Source organism: Rhizomucor pusillus (genome assembly GCF_041956525.1).
Source record: "Rhizomucor pusillus strain CBS 183.67 unplaced genomic scaffold VTP01scaffold_14, whole genome shotgun sequence".
Taxonomy (NCBI): domain Eukaryota; kingdom Fungi; phylum Mucoromycota; class Mucoromycetes; order Mucorales; family Lichtheimiaceae; genus Rhizomucor; species Rhizomucor pusillus.
This window is the reverse complement of record NW_027192156.1, coordinates 26,532-49,018: the sequence shown is the minus strand read 5'-3', so window position 1 is coordinate 49,018 and position 22,487 is coordinate 26,532. Positions and strand designations below refer to the sequence as shown.

General features: G+C 46.0%; 11 protein-coding genes across 11 annotated transcripts; 5 read left to right on the top strand and 6 right to left on the bottom strand.

The window, feature by feature from the left end:
- Positions 1–61: 61 nt before the first annotated feature.
- VTP01DRAFT_2698 (uncharacterized protein) lies at positions 62–377 on the bottom strand (the record flags this gene model as incomplete). Its single annotated transcript, XM_069381187.1, has 2 exons — positions 62–259; positions 309–377. The coding sequence occupies 2 exons, from the start codon at positions 375–377 to the stop codon at positions 62–64; spliced, it is 267 nt and encodes an 88-aa protein (XP_069236905.1).
- Positions 378–452: 75 nt separating this feature from the next.
- VTP01DRAFT_2697 (uncharacterized protein) lies at positions 453–6,113 on the top strand (the record flags this gene model as incomplete). The annotated part of the gene is made up of 10 exons (XM_069381186.1): positions 453–2,629; positions 2,696–2,973; positions 3,033–3,039; positions 3,122–3,520; positions 3,584–3,693; positions 3,753–4,099; positions 4,155–4,328; positions 4,387–5,584; positions 5,661–5,819; positions 5,881–6,113. 10 exons carry the CDS (start codon positions 453–455, stop codon positions 6,111–6,113), a joined length of 5,082 nt encoding a protein of 1,693 aa, XP_069236904.1.
- Positions 6,114–6,945: 832 nt separating this feature from the next.
- On the top strand, positions 6,946–9,255 carry VTP01DRAFT_2696 (uncharacterized protein; the record flags this gene model as incomplete). The annotated part of the gene is made up of 5 exons (XM_069381185.1): positions 6,946–7,006; positions 7,068–7,399; positions 7,461–7,660; positions 7,717–9,158; positions 9,215–9,255. The coding sequence occupies 5 exons, from the start codon at positions 6,946–6,948 to the stop codon at positions 9,253–9,255; spliced, it is 2,076 nt and encodes a 691-aa protein (XP_069236903.1).
- Positions 9,256–9,479: 224 nt separating this feature from the next.
- Positions 9,480–10,202, bottom strand: VTP01DRAFT_2695 (uncharacterized protein; the record flags this gene model as incomplete). Its single annotated transcript, XM_069381184.1, has 2 exons — positions 9,480–9,757; positions 9,818–10,202. The coding sequence occupies 2 exons, from the start codon at positions 10,200–10,202 to the stop codon at positions 9,480–9,482; spliced, it is 663 nt and encodes a 220-aa protein (XP_069236902.1).
- Positions 10,203–10,518: 316 nt separating this feature from the next.
- On the bottom strand, positions 10,519–10,981 carry VTP01DRAFT_2694 (mitochondrial 54S ribosomal mL61 domain-containing protein; the record flags this gene model as incomplete). The annotated part of the gene is made up of 3 exons (XM_069381183.1): positions 10,519–10,601; positions 10,666–10,778; positions 10,842–10,981. 3 exons carry the CDS (start codon positions 10,979–10,981, stop codon positions 10,519–10,521), a joined length of 336 nt encoding a protein of 111 aa, XP_069236901.1.
- A 966-nt stretch (positions 10,982–11,947) lies between these two features.
- VTP01DRAFT_2693 (uncharacterized protein) lies at positions 11,948–12,507 on the bottom strand (the record flags this gene model as incomplete). The annotated part of the gene is made up of 3 exons (XM_069381182.1): positions 11,948–12,006; positions 12,083–12,095; positions 12,196–12,507. The coding sequence occupies 3 exons, from the start codon at positions 12,505–12,507 to the stop codon at positions 11,948–11,950; spliced, it is 384 nt and encodes a 127-aa protein (XP_069236900.1).
- Positions 12,508–12,777: 270 nt separating this feature from the next.
- On the top strand, positions 12,778–15,502 carry VTP01DRAFT_2692 (uncharacterized protein; the record flags this gene model as incomplete). The annotated part of the gene is made up of 4 exons (XM_069381181.1): positions 12,778–12,898; positions 12,963–14,519; positions 14,589–15,380; positions 15,459–15,502. The coding sequence occupies 4 exons, from the start codon at positions 12,778–12,780 to the stop codon at positions 15,500–15,502; spliced, it is 2,514 nt and encodes an 837-aa protein (XP_069236899.1).
- A 388-nt stretch (positions 15,503–15,890) lies between these two features.
- VTP01DRAFT_2691 (uncharacterized protein) lies at positions 15,891–17,469 on the top strand (the record flags this gene model as incomplete). The annotated part of the gene is made up of 8 exons (XM_069381180.1): positions 15,891–15,914; positions 15,987–16,025; positions 16,093–16,242; positions 16,305–16,426; positions 16,493–16,594; positions 16,659–16,958; positions 17,016–17,091; positions 17,167–17,469. 8 exons carry the CDS (start codon positions 15,891–15,893, stop codon positions 17,467–17,469), a joined length of 1,116 nt encoding a protein of 371 aa, XP_069236898.1.
- A 149-nt stretch (positions 17,470–17,618) lies between these two features.
- Positions 17,619–18,461, top strand: VTP01DRAFT_2690 (uncharacterized protein; the record flags this gene model as incomplete). The annotated part of the gene is made up of 3 exons (XM_069381179.1): positions 17,619–17,769; positions 17,845–17,930; positions 17,991–18,461. The coding sequence occupies 3 exons, from the start codon at positions 17,619–17,621 to the stop codon at positions 18,459–18,461; spliced, it is 708 nt and encodes a 235-aa protein (XP_069236897.1).
- A 115-nt stretch (positions 18,462–18,576) lies between these two features.
- Positions 18,577–19,825, bottom strand: VTP01DRAFT_2689 (uncharacterized protein; the record flags this gene model as incomplete). Its single annotated transcript, XM_069381177.1, has 6 exons — positions 18,577–18,789; positions 18,858–18,926; positions 18,996–19,135; positions 19,246–19,501; positions 19,575–19,685; positions 19,757–19,825. The coding sequence occupies 6 exons, from the start codon at positions 19,823–19,825 to the stop codon at positions 18,577–18,579; spliced, it is 858 nt and encodes a 285-aa protein (XP_069236896.1).
- A 515-nt stretch (positions 19,826–20,340) lies between these two features.
- Positions 20,341–21,462, bottom strand: VTP01DRAFT_2688 (uncharacterized protein; the record flags this gene model as incomplete). Its single annotated transcript, XM_069381176.1, has 4 exons — positions 20,341–20,529; positions 20,597–20,662; positions 20,717–21,279; positions 21,351–21,462. The coding sequence occupies 4 exons, from the start codon at positions 21,460–21,462 to the stop codon at positions 20,341–20,343; spliced, it is 930 nt and encodes a 309-aa protein (XP_069236895.1).
- Positions 21,463–22,487: the final 1,025 nt, after the last annotated feature.

Genomic DNA, 22,487 nt, shown 5'->3' with positions numbered 1-22,487 from the left:
TTCTACATTTTTTCACAATCTCGTTTCGCACATTGTAAGATAAGCTGCAGATTCTAACAATTTAAGCGTTGTTGCATTGTACTGAGGATCCATTTGCTTCATCAGTCCCGCCCGAGGTTCCCGTGCCAGGCCAGGCCGGGGTCGACATTGCCCGTCGTGGTAACCAATGAACGGATCGAGAAATCGAGCCATGGTAATCATCGACCATGACATCATAAATTCCAAATAGAGACATGGCGACGGAAACCAACACAGTTTCCTACGTCATGTCACTCCTTGTCCCTTGTTTCTAACGTCTTTTCACTCACCCCGCGCGCGCGCGAGCCAAGGAAATTAGTAAGGAGATACCGAGCATCCAGAATCCTCTGCTGCGTCATAACACTAGAGATAGCAGTCGCCTTGGTCAACTTTTCGATTGGAGCACATGATCTCTTGCGATTTCCGAAGTTATAATGTCGGAAACGTCGTCTTCAGTGCCTACCCTTGACTTTGATTCTAGCACAACCGCTAATTCGGGAGGCAGTACGACGGGATCTTCGGGACACAGCATGAAAGCATCGTGCACACCTGCAACAAGTCAATACCACGCTCAGTTGTTCTCCGGCCAACGACAATTACAGCAAAAACAACTCCAAAAACAAAACGATGAGCGCAGAAGTTCAGCATCGTCGTCGTCGATTTCGTCTTTGCAACCGCATTCCCAGATCGGCACACTGACGTTCGCACCTCCCAATCTATATCGCACTTCTTTGCGTCTGGTTTCAGAAATTGACCTCGACGCATGGTGGTCGACGCTTGTAGATATTTTTACAGACTCAGCGTTTCATGCAACTCGTGTGTCGTTGAGCGTTCCACAGGATCCCAACGATCCATGGTCAGGGCCGTGGGGCCTAAAAGCAGCTTGGTCAAAAAACACAGCAACGCAGGAGCAAGATGCAAGTGAAGAAGAACACAGCTATTTTACACGACACCACAAAATCCGGCAAGAGCGCCGTCATCGCTGCTTCGAGCGTCTACAAATTCTGGAATACGAAAAAGAACCACTTATCAATAATCCGAGCGTGCACCGCGTCATTCGCCGAAATTCAATCGTTGTTCTATCTAGAGAATATCGCCAACGATCTCGGAAAGAGATCATGGCAAGAAACTGGTTGAAAGATCACCAGTTTACTTTTTCATTGGATGACGGACGAGAAATGTTTAGACGAGCCTTGTTAGAAAAGACGGAGAAGGCGAGGAGATCGGGAGCCACAGTGTCAACACCGTGCCTGCATGCATTAGAGGAAGGCAATGGCGATAGTTTATTTAATCGTTCGGAAATTCTCGCTGATTCACCAAGAGTCGAAGACGAAGCCGTCGATCTGCAACGTAGTCACGACGCGGAACTCGAGTCAGCCATAATGAACGACTACGATGAGTACGAGCAACAACAACCATCGCCTTGGTCTCAATCTCCGGCGCCTTCACCAGCAATGATGGACCCTGACTACAACCCTTTCTTCACATCAGCCCCTGGAATCGACGATGACGCATTTAATCCAGCCTCCCCTGAATCATACGATGCTTCTTCGATACCCTTTCCAATTCCAGCATCTAACATGCATTCTGTTATACATATTCCTCTCGTACAAGTTTCCGACCCATCCGACCGCTTTTACGCGTCATCTGAAAAGAAAAAATCGACTCCAATCGCTATCCTTTCATTTCTTTCACCTATTGTACCATATCCATCTTCCCTCGTTACAGGACTGAATTCCCTCACACCATTTATCGCATCCAGCTTCTCAAACGCTTCAGTACATGCGCGACTTTGGCAACAACGACGAAGTAACTCTCGACGACGCTCTTCTGTCTGGCAACCTCTTCGCCAAACTGCATCCTCCGGCGATATCGACCCAGCCGTCAGTGATGTCTCAGATTCAGCAATGTCAACACCTAATGCCTTAGCAAGCGCAAATAACGGCGAAAATAATGCTGCTAACAACGATCAAAATAACCAAAGCAAGCCGGTTCGTCCAGCATTTTTAACTGGAATGAAAAGCTTTACGCGCAGCTCTATTGATACCATTGCAGACGGCATCATCGACGCCGACACCCACGGGCAAGCGCATGAGTTTGATCTGTTAGATCCTGAATCATGCTCAAGCGTATCGTCGCATGAATCCGCCCTCTCAGCTCCCGCCACCTTAGCCAGCAAGACATTATATCCTGCCATTGCGGATAGTCACCAACCACTCAGACCTATCCACCACCACTCGCGCAACTCGTCAATGACATCAAGATCTGTGCTTTCGCCCTCCATAAGAGCTATATTTGAAGGCTGGGAGGCAATCTCGCCCACAACCGGGATGAGCATCTCGCCGTCAATACCTCCGGAAGCATTCCGCGAGTTCGCATCGAATCCTCGAGAAGCAATGTCTTTGTTTGCCGGCAAGAACCATAGTAAGAGCAAACGACCAGGGCGTAAAACAAATGCTCGCCATCGGCATCGCGGTCGACGTGCTCGTTCTCTGGATGATCGAATCCGTGTCTCTGGCCGTCTCAAAAAGAATGGAGTGGATCGGATGTTTGTAGCCCCCAAGTCAAGTCTTCTTCGACTTGTAATCGATGGAATTCCTATTCATGTCTTGTAAGTCACCAATTTCACTCTCAGTTGTGCCCATCTATTAATCCTTCTCTCTCACACACACACAAGTACTTGCTCTACTGTGACTGGACAAGTAACATGGGTAAATAATCGAATACTTCAATACACTGGTCGATCGTTGGAAGAACATCTGGGCCCCGGATGGTTATCCCACATGCACCCAGACGACCAAACAGTCTGCAGAAAAGCTTGGGAAAATGCGTTTGAAGAGGGAAACGGATTTGCTGGTGAATATCGCCTGCGAAGATTCGATGGCGCTTATCGTTTCTTCCTGTGGCGTATAGTACCACTGCGAGATGTTAAAGGACGCATTATCCATTGGTTTGGTAAGCTAACATGAATTACTACTGTTACATCCAATCATAATACTAACTAGGTCATTTAGGCACATGGTAAGAGCACGTTTCCTGTGCGACGTGTAGCGCTTGGAGTTACTGACGTTTGAGAATTTCTTCTTCTTTTAACCGACACAAGTACGGACGTGCACGACCAACGGATCGCAAAAGAGAGCAGTTTGAGACAACTCGAGATCGAAAGCAGCGAACGTAAATATCGACTGTTGGCTGAAGCTATACCGCAAATCGTGTTTACGTTTACGCCTGGTACGGGAGTAACTTATGCGAACGAAAAATGGGAAAGCTATTCTGGATTGGACTTTGAAAGGAGCAAAGGATTTGGCTTCATGTCCCAAGTGCATCCAGATGATCGCCACAAACTGCAGTTACCAGACCTTGTACCTCATCAAACAGCAGGAATTATCTGGCACAGCGAGATACGTCTGCTCAGCGCCGAAGAAGAATACCGATGGTTCCTGGTCAAATGCATATCTGTGGACGAGCTAGATACTGGAGATGTTCGATGGTTCGGTACCTGGTAAGAGTTGTAAACATTAACAGCTTAGCAGTGTGAACATTAGTAACAAATTGTTTTTTCAAGCACGGATATTAACGATCACAAGCTGCTCGAACATAAACTCAAAGAGGCTCACGACGCTGCGCAAAAGTCAACAGAAAGCAAAACTCGTTTTTTATCCAATATGTCCCACGGTACGTTGATAGAATGCGTAAAACATGGCAGTTAAAGGTCTTACTTTTGAGTTAATTAGAAATTCGTACACCGTTGATCGGTATCACTGGTATGCTGAACTTTCTGTTGGACACGGACTTGACTGCAGAACAATTGGACTATGTCCATACCATACAGCAATCGGCTGAATCATTGCTCGTGGTGATAAACGATATCTTGGATTTGAGCAAAGTAGAAGCTGGAATGATGAAGCTCGAGTTTGAGCCATTTAGTCTCTTGACCATGATTGAAGACGCGAACGAGCTGCTGTCTACACTTGCTGTCCAAAAGGGTCTTGAACTCAGTTATTGGATTGACGATGATGTCCCGGATATCGTGATCGGCGACCGCGTCCGCCTTCGACAAGTTCTTCTCAACTTGATTGGAGCAAGTATAAATAATACATCAAAGCTTGAACTTGCTCTTACATTGTGTCCTATAGAATGCAATCAAATTTACCACGGAGGGCGAGGTTTTCACACAATGCAGAATGAAGGAGATTGATGTGGAAGCTAAAGAGTTGCAACTGCTCTTCGAAGTTGTCGATACCGGCACTGGATTCGATTCGGAAGGAGAAGCAGTCATGTTCAAGCCGTTCTCACAAGTTGATAGCTCAGTAAGTTCTAAAAGTGCTCACAACTTTGCTTCATACTTCTTACATGTAAACTATGCAGAGTACGAGAAAGCATGGTGGAAGCGGCCTTGGCTTGGTTATCAGTCGGCAATTGATCGAATTGCATGGAGGAGAAATGAAATGCAGAAGTCGTAAAGGCGAAGGTTCGACGTTCTACTTTACAGCAAAGTTCGGATTACCTGAGCCAGAGACACGAGCCAAACCGCAAACGCCTCAGAATGAAACCAACAATCCCTTCTTTCGAACATCTTTGTGTTCTGTACAAACAGACAACTCATCGACGGCTACACCAAATAGTCAATCCTCGAGATCTTCACTGTTCGTTCCTTCGCCGTTGGCTCATTCCAAAAAGCATTCTCAGGCAACCGATGTACCGTACAACATGGAACTTTTGCAAGACGCTCTGATGAATAAGGCTGCATCCATGCGTCTCATGCCGCCTCCAGTGCGTGGTAAAAAGCTGCAGCTGGAAACCAATAGCAACGAAGAGGTGAAAATTCAACAAGAGCGGCAGCTAAATGATGGTGATGATAACAATACTGCAAAGGCGAACGAAATGCCAACTCCAAACAGTCTAAGTCTGAAACCGCCGAGCATTTCCTTGCCTGAAGTGGCCACTCCTCACACAGGTGTCATACTGCCTCCCCGCACGCCTAGCAGAGGCGAGCCTCTTCGAGTACTCGCTGTATCTCAATGGCAGCATGCTGGAGAGACATTGATGAAGCACCTTCGATCTATATTATCGAGCATATCTTCAGTCTCTGACTACCAAGTGCAGATGACAACAGAGCACATCGATGCGACGGAAATCCTGGCGAACCCGAAAGCTGCACCTTTTGACTACATTGTGATCAACCTGGCATCTGAGCATCAAATTCTGAGTCTCACTCGAGTTATCTGCGGTTCTGTGCAGCATCAGGATGCAAATGTACTCGTGGTCACGACACCGATGCAGCGTTCGCTTATTATGGAAAGTGCAAAACCCTACGAACAGGCCGTCATTCCAAGACACTGTGGTTTTGTTTTCAAGCCTCTGAAGCGAAGTAAACTTAACTGGTACTTTGGATTGCGACACGATAGCGGCTCTGCAAACGAAAGTAGTAACGGCGCAGAGAGTCCCAATCCAATGTCACTCGCACCGGACTCGTCTCGTCGACGCGCAGCTACACAGAGAGAAGTCTTTAGAAAAATGGAGGCCGATGTGGGCGGTAAAGGGTTCCGTGTACTGCTTGTCGAAGGTAAAAGAAAAAGATTAGTGGTCGCTTGTTAGAAATTATGCAAACAGGAGGTTCTTACCGCTGTCTGTTTGTGAAGATAACTTGGTGAACCAAAAGGTACTTACACGATACTTGACACGGGTCGGTCTTGAAGTGGAAGTGGCCGGTGACGGTGAAGAATTCGTCAAGGAATTCCTCAGTCATCCACCAAACTATTACTCTCTAATACTTTGTGATCTGTTCATGCCCGTGAAAGGTAAAAGGAGTGCTCAGCAAGTCGATGTATGTAACAATGATATTAACCTTGTGCTGCGTAGATGGCTTTGAAGCAACTCGAGAAGTGCGTGGCTGGGAAGCAAAGCATCTAGGTGCAGGCGAACGCCCTGTTCCCATTGTCGCGCTATCCGCAAACGTAATGAGTGATGTTGCACAAAAGTGCACAGACTCTGGTTTCTCAACGTATATATCTAAACCTGTCAATTTTGCAACCCTGAGTGATGTAATTCGAAAACATTTAGTGATACAACAACAACAACAACGCAATGATTAATACATATCTTCATCTTGCATCGCTGTAGCAATACATCGTAAAGCGTTTAGTTTCGTCTCGCACTGATTTGAATTTGGCTATGAAATGCATACTATGCGACAAACTTAATTGATGCGTGCAACTTACAGGGGAAGAGTTGGCGTTATATTGCCGTTGCTTAGTTCCACCGATATATAACAGAACGAAGAATGTGCTAAGCTTGGCGAGTAACACTATGCTGTGGCTTGCCACTGACAGGTATCCGTGGGGAGTGGGGGGGAGTGTTGGTAGAAAGATGACAACAGCTACCAAGGACAGATGAGAAGTCTGGAATTGAAGTGGGATAAGTAACGATGACGACAAAGCAAGGTTCAAAGCAGCCATGCTACCGAAAGGTTTTCAAAGTGACTGCAAGCATGGTTTGCGATATTTTCTTAGGTGTACTAAAAAGATCCGATTATATCAAGGTTCAGGCATCAAAGCGTATTTCAAGAACGACGTTTATTACGGAACACAGATAGCCTTTATTTACTATCCAAGTAAGCCTTTCTTACGGAGACCAGGTAGGGAACATGTTGGATGACACGGGTTTACTCTATGCATGAGACTCTAGATCGCTCTACCTTTGCGGCTTGATTTGCTTTTTGTATCGATCCAATCTATCAATGTATTAGTAGTGGTAGGCAGTACTCACAGCCCGTGCTTTTGGGATCCCGTTACTGTGTAACGAGAACAGGCCATTAGCAGAGGTTTCTACACCACACGTGCCCGGAACACCAACATTGAAATTCATGCGCCGCCGTCTCTAAAGACAGGCTCTTCCTCAGCTTTTTTCTTTCTAAATTGTACCCTCATGAAGTTTGGGCACACACTTCGGACGTCGCTTTATCCAGAGTGGACGCAGTATTACCTTGGTATGTTGCATTTGGGACATGGTGGCGGGGTGCGAGGTCAAGCTTGTAACATTCACTGCAGCGTACGACGACCTCAAGGCATATCTCAAACGCAACACTCGCGACAAGAACGAAGAATGGAACGAAGAGAAGGAGTCGCAGTTTGTGGAATATTTGGAGAAGGAGCTTGATAAAGTGTACAACTTTGAGCATGTCAAGCTTGGCGAGATAAATCAGCGAATCGAGACTGAGGCACGGGAGGTGCAGCTGCTCTGCAACAAAGAAAGCCCTGAAGAAGATGAGTTTACAGCATCAGAGCTGGAGCTCGGACACATCATTGCTGATGTCCATGACTTGGCAAAGTTCACTCGCTTGAACTACACTGGATTCTTAAAGATCATCAAGAAGCATGATGTAAGAAAGCTTTTTTCGGTGTTGTGTCTGAATTTGGATTAATCCCATATCCATATTACAGAAAGTTACAGGCTGGAAGCTAAAGCCCATGTTCAGTGCCAGATTGAATGCAAAACCATTTTACAAGGAAAATTACGATGCACTTATTGTCCGCATCTCTTCACTCTACGATAGAGTCCGAACGCGAGGTAAAGAGCGCAGAGGCGACTCGGCAGCCGGAGGCAAGCAATCTGCATTTGTTCGTAACACCACAAAATATTGGTGAGTGCAGATAAGCAAAGCAATGCTGCGTCTACTTTTAACTCAACTCCGTAAAGGGTGCATCCGGACAATATCACAGAACTCAAGTTGATCATCCTGAAGCATTTGCCCGTACTGGTGTTCAACCCAAACAAGGAGTTTGAACCTGAAGACTCTGCAATTTCAAGTATTTACTATGACAACGACGACTTCGAACTGTATATGGGTCGTTTGGAAAAATCTGAAGGCGCCGAAGCTATCCGTATGCGATGGTACGGAGGCATGGACTCAAATACCATCTTTGTGGAGCGGAAAACCCACCGCGAAGACTGGACTGGCGAGAAGTCGGTCAAGGCTCGATTCCCTATCAAGGAAAAATATCTCAACGCATTTCTGCGCGGCGAATATACCACAGACCAGCTCGTCGCAAAGTGGCGTGAGCAAGGAAAAATGTCTGAAAAGGAGATACAGGACATGGAGCAGCTTGCTCAAGAAGTTCAATACACAGTGTTAACCAAGCGTCTGCATCCAATGATGCGTACATTCTACAACCGCACTGCGTTCCAGTTACCTGGAGATGCACGAGTCCGTATCAGTTTGGACACTGAATTGTCATTGATCCGAGAAGATAACTTTGGAAGAAAACGCTCGGGCGATAACTGGCGTCGCATGGATATTGGAATCGATTACCCTTTCAGACAGTTACCGGATGAAGATATCTGCCGGTTCCCTTATGCTATTCTCGAAGTCAAGTTGCAGACACATGTTGGCCAGGAACCACCGCAGTGGGTTGTAGAACTCGTCAACTCGCATCTTGTCGAGTCAGTACCAAAATTCTCCAAATTCATTCACGGCTGTGCCACCTTGTTGGAGGATCGGATCAATGTCCTCCCCTTCTGGCTTCCACAGATGGATATTGATATTCGAAAGCCTCCAATTAAGCAGTTTGGTGTCTCGCGCCCGTTGGAAGGACCTCACAGTAGTTCAGCTTCGGGTCACAGCGAACACGACCATTTACAGATAGGAGTGCAAAATGATGAAATCACACCACTTATCCACCCTACGGAGCGTGCATCGATTGATCAGCAACAAGCGAACGGAAAGCGAACATCATCTCGATTTGGTCTCTCGTCGCTGTTCCGCCGACGTCGTCAGTCAGAATCGATTCCTACGGCCGTGGCATCCTCGGCTAGAAGACGCAGCCGCGCAAATATCATGACCAAAGCGCCGCCTGTAAAGACATTTTTCGCCAACGAGCGCACGTTCCTTTCATGGCTGCGATTTACACTACTGCTTGGAGGTTTGTCCATTGGCTTGTTGAACTTTTCTGACAGTGTCGGTCGACTCTCCGCCTACATTTTTACACCTTTATCGATGGGAGTCATGATTTATGCACTGTACAATTATCACAAACGCTCTGAACGTGTCTTTCGCGGTGACACTGGCGAGTACTCCGACAAATATGGCCCTGCCGTGCTTACTGTTCTTCTTATCCTTGCTGTTCTAGCCAACTTTTATCGTAAGTAAAATCGTCGTAACATGTAATTGACGGTACTAACTTTCCTTTTCTCACAGTTCGTTTCTCTCTCGAAAATGACACTGAACTGAAGCCATAACTTACTTTTACACATGTTTATTATATTTTTAAATCATTTTCTCAGCGTTCCTCAAACTAGCATTTGTATCCTGTGCAATAAAAAGCTCGTATGAATTTATCTCAGAACAAATTAGTGGTATAGGCGGATTAAGTGAGTATTATTGTAGGCCTTGTCGTATGTACATGTGAAATATAAGATAGATCTATATCTAGATATTGAATAAAAGCTACATTGCACGATCCTCATATTTCATATTTGGATAATCGTTCTTCGAGCGCCGCAACTCGCGATTTCCATTGTTCTTCTGACCGTGCTATCCGCTCGTCCGCCTGGGCTTTGACTGTATTCATCCACTTTTCTTGCTCTTCGGCCTCGTGAGTCAGCCATCGATCTACAATGCGCTCGATACCGATGCGATATTTGTGTTTCAGTGCATCAAACTGCTGCCGTTGCTGATCCAAGAGCGCCAGTTTCTGAGCTTCCAACTCTGCCTTGTAATCTCGTTGTTGATCGATAGGTCCTACAAACAGATAGGATGATGAGCACATCCCCAAAAAATAGCAGCAATGCCTATAAATACCGTGCGCTTCTTCCAATGCTTTGATCCGCGACGCTTGCTGATCCATCACGGCTCGCAAATGAAACAGGATATCTTGCCATGAACTCAAATCGTCTTTTATGACATCGCTGAACATATCATGCATCTTTCGAGTAATCAACGCAGCACCCGCATCGTCGCAGTGCTGTTGTTCGTCTATCCCTGGATGGGACCATATCGAATGGGTATTGTCACTGCGAGTAGCTTCGCGCTTCCGTGACACTGTGCTTTCGCTTTTGCTGGCTGTAAGACCCGTGTACCTTGGAATACGCCGCGTGTATGTATGCTCATTCTCGGGTCGAGCGTGATTGCGACGAGCGTGGTTGAGGGAAATGGCCCGCGGGCGTTGATCTCTTACTGGTAGCATTGAGAGAGAGAGAGAGAAAGGAAAGGAGAAAAGAACTCTTTACGGTGTACTGAAATAGGACGAGTGAAGAACAAGGAAGGAGTGTGGGCACGTGCAAGTTTTCCATGGTGGATGTGCAGGAGACGACGATTGCATGAACGCTCAGGACTCGAATAACCTCCTCCTCCCCCATATCCATCCGCGTTAAGCTCTTTGACATTTGACTACAGGACAGTTTTGTATTTGGCGACAAGGAGAGAGAGAGCGAGAGTGAGAGTAAAACATGTAGGAGATCAGTTGTAAAAAATGTGGAGTATATGTACACATATATGCATCTCTATGGCTTTGCTTCAAACACCAGCTTACACACGTCTTCGTTTTGGTATTTCGGCGGTATTTCGATCGCTTTGGTTTGATTACCTGCGTACGCACCAACAAAAGTTAGCCGTCGTCGTCTCATACGCAATGGAAGTGTATGTTTTACCAAAATGCACAGTAACAACGGGTGCGGTCTGAGGATCGGTCGATCGAATAATAGCGAATTCGACGTTCGGGTTGTTGTACTGTAAGCGTGGCATGCCTTCACGAAGGAATTTCCTGTATGGCGTGAATGTAAAAAATTGCGTTTGACACATATGAGTTGCAAGTCAATATGCTTACTTTGCTGCCTGGCTTTCATTCACGCCCTTGAAGGCATATGTCAGTGAGATCTTGGTGACATTGGGAGGCAGCTTTGCAGCACCAGGGCCTGTCCGTAAGAATTGAAGAATGGAAGCAGTTGTGGCACCCTTCTTGAGCATTATTCGATTAAAGCCAAAAAAGCAGAACGATAAACAGGGTCCACCAAAAATCGTCCAGTCGCCCCCGCCCTCACAAAGTCGTAGTTGCAGTCACAGAATCTCAACTGCTTCACAGTGAGTACCTGAAAACCTGTCCGCTTCATACTTTAGTTACCCACTTTAAAGCATCGTTTCCGCAAAAATATGCAGTAAATACGGCTACAACAGTGAATTTGCATGCAATCATATACAGAGAGGTTTGTAACAAATTAAATAGATAAATAGCAAATGCAGGTACTCTGTAGAAAGAGAGAGACTAGAAAAGGGGACAGAAATGTTTGGAGAGGGAACGGTGCATCAAGAATCTTGAATATTCTTTAGAATAAAGGTTTCTTGCCCGACTAGAACACATAATGTGCTTGTTTGCAAAGCACTCGCAATATCGTCATATTGTGTGTGACACTGCTTGTGCATCCTGTAGAACGTTTGCTTTTGTTTGATCGACATCCACTCACACGAAATCTTTATCGACATTTATTCCATGTTTAGGCCTGTATGACATAACTTTGGGGTGAATTGCGAGACCAAATACGATGCTCTAAGAAGTATCGCTGCTATGATAGCTTGACCAATACAATTCATTTAATCGTCCTAACATCCTCGCAGAGTCTCGCTAGTTGAATTTAATGCTTTCACGGAGCGAAGTTGGATAAAATGTTACCATTTGATCATCTGTAGGTGGAGCAGGCAAAAGCATTTCAACGTTTTAGAACAGTTTCAAGTTTTGAAGGATGGATGGCTCCTATCAACTCCGCCATAACAAGGTCACGCCAGGCCAAGCCGGCTGTGGCGCACCCGAGCAACAAAGTTCAAAGGATGTGTGACAAGACGGATAAACTCGCACAAACCGAATAAAACTTTTCCAAGTCGGTTCATTGATTAAATGTGACGGGGAAAGGAGGAAAGGTTCGTGAGACGGAAGAACGTTTAGAGCCGAGGATGATAGTTGACAATGCTAACAATGATCGGCAGTGAAATGAACCTTCCTAGCCTTCGTTTTTTGGTACTGGTCGCAAAAAGGAAATTTTGGAATTTCCTTCCCAGATAGCTTTAGGTGCATACCTGTTTTTATTATCTATTGGTTTTAAGGTTTAGGTGCACCAGTTCAGTGATCAGGCGAGTATAAGATGCGTGTTTTTCATCCCATCAGGTCGAGGTCAGCAGGCCAGAGTTACCTGGTAAGACAAAAACGTTGACGCACCAATGGATATCGCCTCAATTATGAACAAATTATATCGAGCGCAGCAAATTTGTCCGTGTGTTTGCATCTGCAAATGACATTTAAAGGAGTAGCCGGGGGCGACGGAAGATCGGACCGACGGATGCGCGGGTGGAGGTGGAATCAGAAAAAGAGCAAGCAAGGATGGGCTGATGATGAGATATTTATCTGTCCGTCCATCATCGGCAGGAGATACAAGATTGAAGGAAAAGGAAAGTGCAGTGTAGGGTTTAGCATTATGCGGTTTAGCATGATTGCCAATTTCCATAGAATAGTCTAGGCACGATGTACCTTTCTACACGAGGCAAATCTGTTTTGAATAGAATGTCGGGAAGCCAAAGAATCAAGAGGCTGTTGCTGCGACGTGGACTATCGGAATTTCATGCATGCTGGCTGTTTCTTTTCCATGAATTGCCATTTGCCAGCCGCAAGGCTTGGTGTTGCGCTGACAAACGCATTATGGTTTTTTAAACGGATGAAATCATGCTCCCTTTTCTCCTTCCCTTTCTAACTTTCCCTCTCTCCCCCCCTACAGTCCATGTTTACACCCCCTCCAAAAACTTTATTGAAATCACTGCACAGGTTACTCGATTACGCGCAAGACTACGTGGCCGATGTTCGTTTTGACTATCCCGGCGCCAGAATCTGGGCTCATCGAGGTAAATCCGGGCACCCGCTTCAACCGCGCCAAATGAGAATAGTAAACCTCTCTTGTGACTTTAGCGATTCTGCTAGCAAGGGCTCCTGAACAGTTTCGCACCAAATACATGCCAGAGCTGATGCGGACAATGACAACCTCAGACATTATCGTTTTCAACAAACCTGTCCTGCCCTATGCCGTATTTCTGCATGTACTCCGCTTCTGGTATACCGCTGAGTTTTACAGCCCTGAACAGGACCTTCGATCGTCTGTGTCAGGCTCCAGCATGTCAGAGCTTTCCTTAACGAGTTCCCAGTCCTCTGCCACAGTCTCGACCTTGCCCAGCGAACCTGAAGAGGATCGAGATCGTGCGAACCGTGGACAACTAGATATCATCTCTGAAATTCAGTGTCACGAGAAGCGACTCGGAACTATCCTCCTGCCCACCTCAAATGACACTCCTGCAGTCCACCTTATTGCAGACATCAACCGCATGTGGAAAGATAAAATAGCAACCGACGTTGTCATTAGATTACTTTCAAACCCTAAAGAGGATTTGTCTCAGCAGCTACTGGAACACAAGGATAATCAATCTTCCCTGTCAGCACACCGTTTCATGCTCGCAGTCCAGTCTTCCTATTTCAACGCCATGTTTTGCAAACAATTCCGGGAAGCCTCCAGCTCCACTATCTATCTTCCTAGCGATCTGTTTACTCCAACCACTTTGCAAGTTATCCTTTGCTACTTTTACACTGAAGAAATACATGTCCCGGCACTTGTCATCACCAATAAGTCGCCTCGCCAAGTCAGTCTCATTAATAAGAAGCATGCACTGCGTGTTTTGCAAGACGTTTTTCGAGCTGCAGACTACCTGGGCCAGTATGAAACTGTTTGCCTCGCTGTACTGCAAGAAATGGATAAAATTTGCCACCACTTTAAATGTGCCTGTCCTGATTGCTCAATGTTGCTGCCGGCTATGCTATGGTTTGCAGAAACTTACAAAGGACATGTACCGGCTATGCGCTTAAAGCTGGGCGCATTGTACGCGGATCCATTACATTCGCTTGCGAACCTCTGGTCAACGGAAGCTTTCGCTATCTTGCTACGATCCCAGCCCGCCATGGCAACCGAGATTACCACGCAAACACTAGCAAATATCAAGAAGCATACCGCTATCCAGATTTTGGAATGCTTCCATTTGTGCTTATCAAGACTACGAAGTGCAGATCCTGTGCCCAGCTGGTCCGTTCCTATCATCGGTCGTGTTACTCAACTGGTCAGCCACACTGTATCGATGATATCTGATAACTTTGGATTTTACTGCGTCGAATATCCTATCCTACTGTCTTGCGTGGATGGAATTGGCGTAGGATCCGGCCTCTCCGTGGATTTTCTGGATTTTCTTTTAAAACGTGTCGTAGATGAAGGAATAAACGACCGAAACGCAGGAGAAGTTTATCAAGGCATTGTTCGAGATCTTATCGGCCGCCAAGAAGTCGACCACGGCAGAGCAGTGGATCATGTACTTGTAGAAGCACGTCAGCAATGTATCGAATACCTCTCCCGCCGTTGGCCCGAAGTCAAGGCAGAAGGTGGATTCAAGTCTGTAGAAAAGGAGGTCATGCGGTGTCTGTCAGAAGGTGACACAATTAATCAGATTTGAGAGAAATTCAATTGTCACTGACGTTGTGTCTTTTTCCTTTTTGCAGACATTAATGTTCCCTACAGAGCATTGGCAAAATCGTTCGATGCCGACATTGCGTCGCTTTTCGGTTTCAAGTCTAGAGCACGCCGTACTAAAAGATCTTCCACTGATTATCGTTTCTCCAGCAACACCAACGGCTTCAACAACAGGCCAGGATCGTCGTATCGTCGACTGTCCATGTTAAGTTTGCGAAGTCAGCGCTCACAAGAGAATCTCAGGCAAGAGCCACCCCCTGGTAGAAGGTCAGCCGACTTGGTCCTGACGCAGCCTCGTGGTCGATCGCTCTCCTTGGATTCCGCTGCAGAGTTGGCAGAGCCGTCCAGTGTCACTAATGCAAGTCTGGCAGAGCAAACCATGTCGACTTTAGCCCTTGCAGATGCATTGTTGGCAATGGATCATGTGCCTCCGACTAAAAACGAGGACTTGCCACAGCCTGAACAAACGTCTTTGAGACGAACCCGGCTGAAATTCGAATTACCCAAAGTCCCAGAACGACCGGCTTCCGTTCCTTTGGTACCATCTGCAGCAGCAGGTACACCAAAGGCCAAGCACAAAAGACGTGGACGTTCTCCTTTGCGATATCGTTTGGGTCTTGGCAATTCAGGAAGCTACTACAGCAGCTGCAGCGATGCCAGCGACGACGATGATTCAGCATCCGCTGCATTGGTTGTACCAGTGGTTGGGGCCAAGGTTGAACTGTTGCGACGCCCGTTACCCATGACCGGTGTTATCAAGTACATTGGTCCAGTCCATTTCGCAAAAGGGACCTACGTCGGTGTCGAATTGGAGAGTCGATGTAAGTCTAGAATGAGACATCATTATCTCTTTTGGCGGCACGTCGCTAATGCGTAATCCTTCGTTCTTCGTCACACAGTAGGTAAAAACGAGCAAGAATGGTTACTGACCTTATCGAAGTAAGGATTTAACAAAAATGATCAATTTTAGGTAGCAGTGATGGTTCATATGAAGGAACACGATACTTCCAAACAGACCCTCAACGCGGAGCATTCTGCAAGGTGAGCAGAAAGTTCATATTGTTGGTATCGCTGCACTTAACTAACAATACTGCCTGTGCATAGCTTGATGATTTCAAGATTATTTCCCTACCGCATCGTTCTAACTGAAGCATTTGTATTATTTTTCCTTGTTGTACTTAGTAGCATGCGAGATACCCCCATCTTTTATTACCCTCCATGGCCTGTTGCTCCCTTCTTGTCTCATATACAATATTATCAAATGCATATGTTCTTTTTTAAAAAGGAAAAACTTGGGTTTTGTTTTACCGCATCTTCATTTTGTTCGTGTCATGGAAAAGTATTCGCGTTGGAGAGTAAATGTCACAAACTACAGTCAAACAACAAGCAACCACCCCTTCTGAGCAATTCGTCAACCATTGTACTAGGATGCTGGTACCGGTATACAACCGTTCCTTCCTCCGGTGGTAAGCATAGCAACCATTTCTGCGATCGAATAAACTTTGCTTTGCTCATCGCAGTAATCCATTTTAGCCGCCACGAAAAGATGCAAGCTTGCTTCAGACGCTCTCCAGTATTGTCCGGTACACTGTCGGTCCGGTTCTCGGCGTTGTCAAGCTAGCCCTTATATCGGCCGCTGGTTTGCTGTATGTACTGTTTGTACCTGTGATAGGCATATTATTGGTAGGTCCCGCGTTACGATTTTGTATACTCTTTCTCACTTGTGCATATACATGTATACATAGTTGCCGATAGCGCCTCTGCGCAGAATATGGTCGCGTATTTGGTCGTTTGTATTATTACGTCTAATCCTATTCCTGAGTGGGTTCTTTTACATCAAAACTGAAACGATTTCTCTGAGACGCGGGTAATAATGTGCAATATTCGTCGTCGAAAACCGGGGTATTCACGCATTGCTGTTTGTTCTCCGTAGGAATACTAAAGGAAGCAAAAAGACACTATCGAGTGTTCGTTCCGGAGACATTATCGTGGCCAACTGGACATCGTACATTGATGTCTTGTACCTAGCATGCCTGTAAGCGTCACGAAAATACTTTGGTCGACGACGACGATGATTTGGACATTTATCACTTTTGTAGGTATAACCCTGTATTCACACGTGTCTATCCAGATGCACCCAAGAATAAGAATATGCAACGCATCGGGTTCTGGAATGCATTGAGACTCTGTGCAAAGATGCCAGTGCTGACATCCGACAGCAAAGAACTAAGCAGCTTGAAACAAATTGCAGCAGATGCTTCCAAGCATCGCCGTGGACCGGTCGTTGTTTTCCCAGAAGGCACAACGTCGAATGGTCGAGCATTGCTTAAATTTGCACCTGTTTTTCGAGAGTTTCAGCCCTCTGACCGGAACGTTCGCTTTCATCTATTTGCATTCAGGTACATATACATATTTAGCTTAAATTCTAGTGACATGGTTTTGCTAACTCTCTGTAGATACGAGCAAGGAAACGTGTCGCCAACCTACACTGTTGGTAACCAGTTATGGCACTTTTTTAAAGTCTGTGCACAGGCAAGTTCTATCATATGACACGGCATGTACTTTTTTTCATAAAATAATCTAACAATGGCATTTTCGATGTTCCAGTTTTCCAATACTTTAACGGTGAAACGTTTGGCAGCTGACGATGTACCTTGCAACCCAAATATGAATTCGTCGCAGCAAGCTGCAGACCTGGCTTCGTTGGCTGGAAATAATAGCGGTGGTATAGATGACTACGTTGGCGGCCAATTGATGGTATGCCTCGGCAACATGTCCAGACTGAGAAAGACGAATCTCGACATGTCAGACAAACGAGAATTTCTCGAATATTACTATCTCAAAGACAAGTCGAGTGCTCGCAAACAAGAGCAACAACGACTTTTAAAGTCAAGTAGCAAAAGAAAATGATAAAAAGTCATATTTATTAGCCATTTCAGCCTGATTTCTCCTTTTTGATGCGCATTAATTTTGTCGTCGGTACGACGGGCGCGAGTACGCTAAACATTTCAGAGGAGCGCCGCAAAAAAAGCAAACTCCACAGTTTTTTCAAGGAAAATATGGGTGCTCAAGCGTCAAAGCAAGCGACTCGACGGTTACCACGGCAAGCCAATCCCGAAACGCTATCAAATCGACCGGCAGAATCGCCTTCGACTGTTCGACAGCAGCAGCAGCAGCAGCAAGATCCAAGCTTCGAGAAGCCGCTGGAAGGTTAGAATTAGTAGTAGATTTTCGACATTCAGCAACGGTTTGCATAAATGCTGACACAATCGCGCTTTGCTCTAGAGGGGTTCGAGAATGAGCAGCTGTTAAAGAATTTGCAGGCTATTGGCCCTGTCAAGATCGATCCAACAACGACCAAAATGAGGACTGTAGGTGCTTTTATTCATGCAAAAACCCAGTGATAATCGCTAATGCCCCCACCCCGGTAGTCAGACAAAATGCTGCACATTATCAAGGAACGGCAGCGGATAGAAGAAGACGAAGATCTCGGCCGCGTATCATCCATGCCTAACCGTGCGACCATTGACGTGATATTCTCAGCACTGGAACGACGCAAACATTTATCACCCGGCGAGCTGGAAAAGGTGCTACCCCAGCTGCAGAAGGAGTACCAGATTGAACAGTCGACGCTCAAGACACTGTTTAAATACTACAATACCATGGCTGTCATGCCACCTGTTTCTGATGAAGAGGGTGCTCGGCAGCAAGGCATTTGGGTCAACGATAAACAAGAATGGAACCGCGCGTTGGATGAGGCAATTGCTAAACGAAAGGCATTGGCGCAACAAGCCCAGAAAAAGAAAGCATCATCTTCAACGGACAGCACCGGCGGCAAAGATACCAAGGCGCAGGAAAAGGATCCGCAACAAAAGCGTCTGGAAGATCTATTCGAGGATTAGAGAATACATAGATTTCAATGGACACACAACATTGACTACAAGAGAAAACAAAGAGCAAACGATCTCTTTTCTTTTTTAATTAAACTGTTTATAAACATCCGATCATTCATGCAATTTACTCGGTGGCCATCTGGAGCTTGATCTTGGCAATGGCAGCACCAGGCTGGAGACCCTTGGGGCAGGTCTTACTGCAGTTCATGATAGTGTGGCAACGGTAGAGGGACATCTTGTTTTGCAGCTTCTCACGACGCTGAGGACCAAACTGGTCACGGGAGTCAATCATCCAGCGGTAAGCCTGCATCAACACAGCGGGACCGAGGTATTCCTCCTACAAACGCCATCCAAGTCAATGTACATTGTTCCAAACAAGTCGTGCTGGTGTCTATATTTACGAACCTGGTTCCACCAGTAGGAGGGGCAAGAAGTAGAGCAGCATGCACACAGGATACATTCGTACAAACCGTCCTAGATCGGCCATGAGTCAGCAAGATCCATGCTTTTTTCCCAGTCGTATATATCCATTGTAAACTTTACCAGCTTCTTACGGTCCTCAATGGACTGCAAGTTCTCCTTTCCAGGCTCGGGACCCTTGGTCTGCTTCAAGTAGGGTTCGATACTCTTGTATTGCTTGTAAAAGTTGGTCAAATCCGGGACAAGATCCTTGACAATGTACACTGTCAGGAATGATGATTAGAAACTCCGTGTTTCCTCTTTCATATGCTTCTGGCAAATCGTATTTCCGGGATGACCCGAGAATAAAGGTAAACAAGAGAGTAATACTTACTGTGAGGCAAGGGGTACACCTTGACGGGCTTGCTCACGTCGCGGTTGATTTTTGAGATACATGCGAGGGTATTGCCACCTTCAATGTTCATGGCGCACGATCCGCAAATACCTTCACGGCAGGAACGACGGAATGTCAATGTGGGGTCCTGCTCATTCTTGATCTTGATAAGGGCGTCGAGAACCATAGGACCGCACTGGTTCAAGTCGACCTTGTAGGTTTCGAGGTAGGGCTTTTCGGTCGGCTTGTCAGGGTTCTACAAACAAAATAAGGGACGAGATTAGGGCTTGTTGTATTTCGCGCGTGGCAGACGAATGCTGTAAATTTACCCAGCGGTAGATCTCAAAGGTCTTCATGAGGGGTTCCTTCTTGAGAGGCTGCTCTTCCTGAGCAGTAGCCATGTTGGCAGCGGCGCTAGTCTGGAGGGAACGTGCCAAAGGCTAAATCACATACCCACACACGCTCTGAATCAGTGGCTCTATTCATTCTCCAAGTTTAATTCGAGACTTACAGCAGCAGCGGCCAAGGTTGTACGTCCACGAGAGGCGAAGCCTCGAACAGAGGAGAGTGCGATCGACATTGTTCAAAGAGTGGGGAGAAGAGGGTCCTTGTGGAGAGAAAAAGAGACTCACCAGTCAACCTTTCACGCTGGCTGGCGTTGAAAAACGTCCCACCCTGGACGAAATCGTCACCCACCGAAATCAAGAGCCGTTTATTTGCTAGCAATGTTCTTTTCTCGCATTGAAGCGTATGCTTTGGAGAGATAGATGTAAACAAGTAATACATCAATTAGTTTCCAGCAATTCCTTGCAATGCATTTGCCATTGACCTCAAATTGAGACTCATTTTCTTATCTTATTTTTTTAGAGATAACATCCTCTAAAAGCGGAAGGTTATCCAAGCAGTTCCCATGGAGACAAGCAATGGTAAGGGCTGATGTCCCATATAGAAAGTGTGCAGAAAATGTTTGCAAAGGATCGTCCTGCACAGCAAAAGACCAATCTCCTACATGTAACTTGCATCCCCATTCCAAATCCCAATTTATCTTGTGTCATGTGGCAAAAACGACGATGTGAATCGCCTAAAAATGTATTTTTACGAATTGTTGCAAAGCGAAGCTGACATGAGTTCTGCGATACCAATCACAAATACAAGTATCAGACAATCCTTGACAAGAGATGAAATAATTAACCAATATCGCAACGCCACATTTGCTGTATCTGCGACCTGAGGAGGCAAGTACTGCATAAAGCCGGCTAGCATGGACCCGCCGCTAGCATCACCCTATTCCCAGTTTTAATCAGTTTTCCATCATCATTATCACGGCCGACCAAAGCTATGATTTTTTTACCCGTTGATACATGCTGCGCGCTGAATGTAATAGTAGCTCGAGGATAATAAAGTACCAAAATAGTGGCTAATGTAGATCAGCTTCCCTTCGTCCAGTATTTTGTTCGGATTGATCACTTACAAATTGGATAGCAGGATATTCAGAATGCGTAGGATCCATAGTCAAAAGACTGGCGAACCGCTCTGTTCCTCCCTTCCGCCATTCTGTGTACACCGCATACATGCCGAGCCAGATCATGCTAACGAAATGCAGCAAATTCCAGTATTTGCTTGATGTATCCGGTACTCCGTCTAGCGGTTGCTGCTGCTGTTGCTGTTGCTGCATATTAGCAAACATGGCTGGATTGAAAGGGAATTGGCCATTGCCGCCGAATAATTCGTTCAGGTTGGGAAGAAGGGGTGGAGCCCCTCCTCCTCCTGCTGCTGCTGCTGCTCCAAACATAGTATCGATAGCTGGTAAAGTAGCATCGGATGCTGCAAAAGGCGCGCCAAGTTCCTCGCTGGGGTCAGCGTCTAATGGTCGTATACTTTTCCGCGACCTTAAAGTCTCGGTCGACGTACTAGGTGCTGCTGCTGCAAAGGCTGCAGGCGACGGTGAAGGAGACCGTCGCTGCTGAGGCGTTTCTGACCGTGCCAGAGACGAAGCTGAGGTGGACGGTGACGGTGTGGGCGACGCGCGATGTGCTGGTGACAAATTCCCTCAAATGCTTAGCCCGTCTCTCGCATTGTAGTAGATCCTCTTAAGCTCAACTTACGAAACGCTGTTCCCGTGATCTTGTTCAGACGGTTCTCTGCCGAGTTCAGAATGCGCTGCTGGCGCTTTTGCCGACGACGCTCGAGTTTCTCTTGTTCAGTGAGTTCTGGCATGCCCTGTCGATCAAGTGTAAAGTTGCCGCTACGTCGGTGGATCGCGTCGTTGGGTCTTGTTCTTCTGAGCAGCAAGATACAAGATTCAGCCCGCACCACCCCGCGAATTTCTTGAGACACGTGCATGCGTGTGGAGACGCTACTTACTGCACTGACTCTCCTTTGCTTCCTTAAGCCGTAAAGACCATAAAAAACAGAAAAAAGAATGTGGATCTTCTTGGTCAAACAGATGAAACGCGGATACTCAGCCAATTCATAACCATGTGCATTCAAATAAAAACGTGCGTAAAAACCACTGATACTTCTTTAGACTTGAATAATCAGATAGATAAAAATCAGCCGATCATTCAATGGTAAATAACCTCATTGTTATTATTAGAGCATTCATTCATCGGAGGAGTCATAGTGCGTTTGCACAAGCACAAAGCTATTCATACATCTATACTGATACAATGACTACGAGTCGCCGAAATCTATCATCTTACTGATAATCTCGGCATTGAATAGTTATCTCAAGTAAGCGGATCGCATTAGTTAGTAGTGAGCGAAGTATGTCTATGGATACAGTACTCGATATGTATACAATCGCCTTTTTTAGCGAACGTAATAACATGAATCTTTGCAACAAAGGAAAATGTGATATTTTTGGTGCTTCTAGGGAGAAAGGACTATCCCTTTCGAGAATTGCACATGGACACATGGCATAGCCTGATATCCCAGGAGATACACTCTTTCCATAAAGTAATGTCGCCCTCAGTGAAAATGGATGTCGCATTGTGTCAAAAATTAAATTCGCGTTTCCCAAAAATACAGGACAATATAAAGTACGTAAGCGTTCTAGTTATTATTTTCCTTCTTCCTACCACTTCACACACTCAAAAGTACCACATCACACACATTTCAAATGGATAACTAAATTTTCTATGAAGATGGGCAAGGCAATGTCGTTGATGGATATGGCAGTCCTGAACCCATGGACCGACTGGTGGACGAGGAGACGTACGCTCTTGAAACAGTGAGCTCGT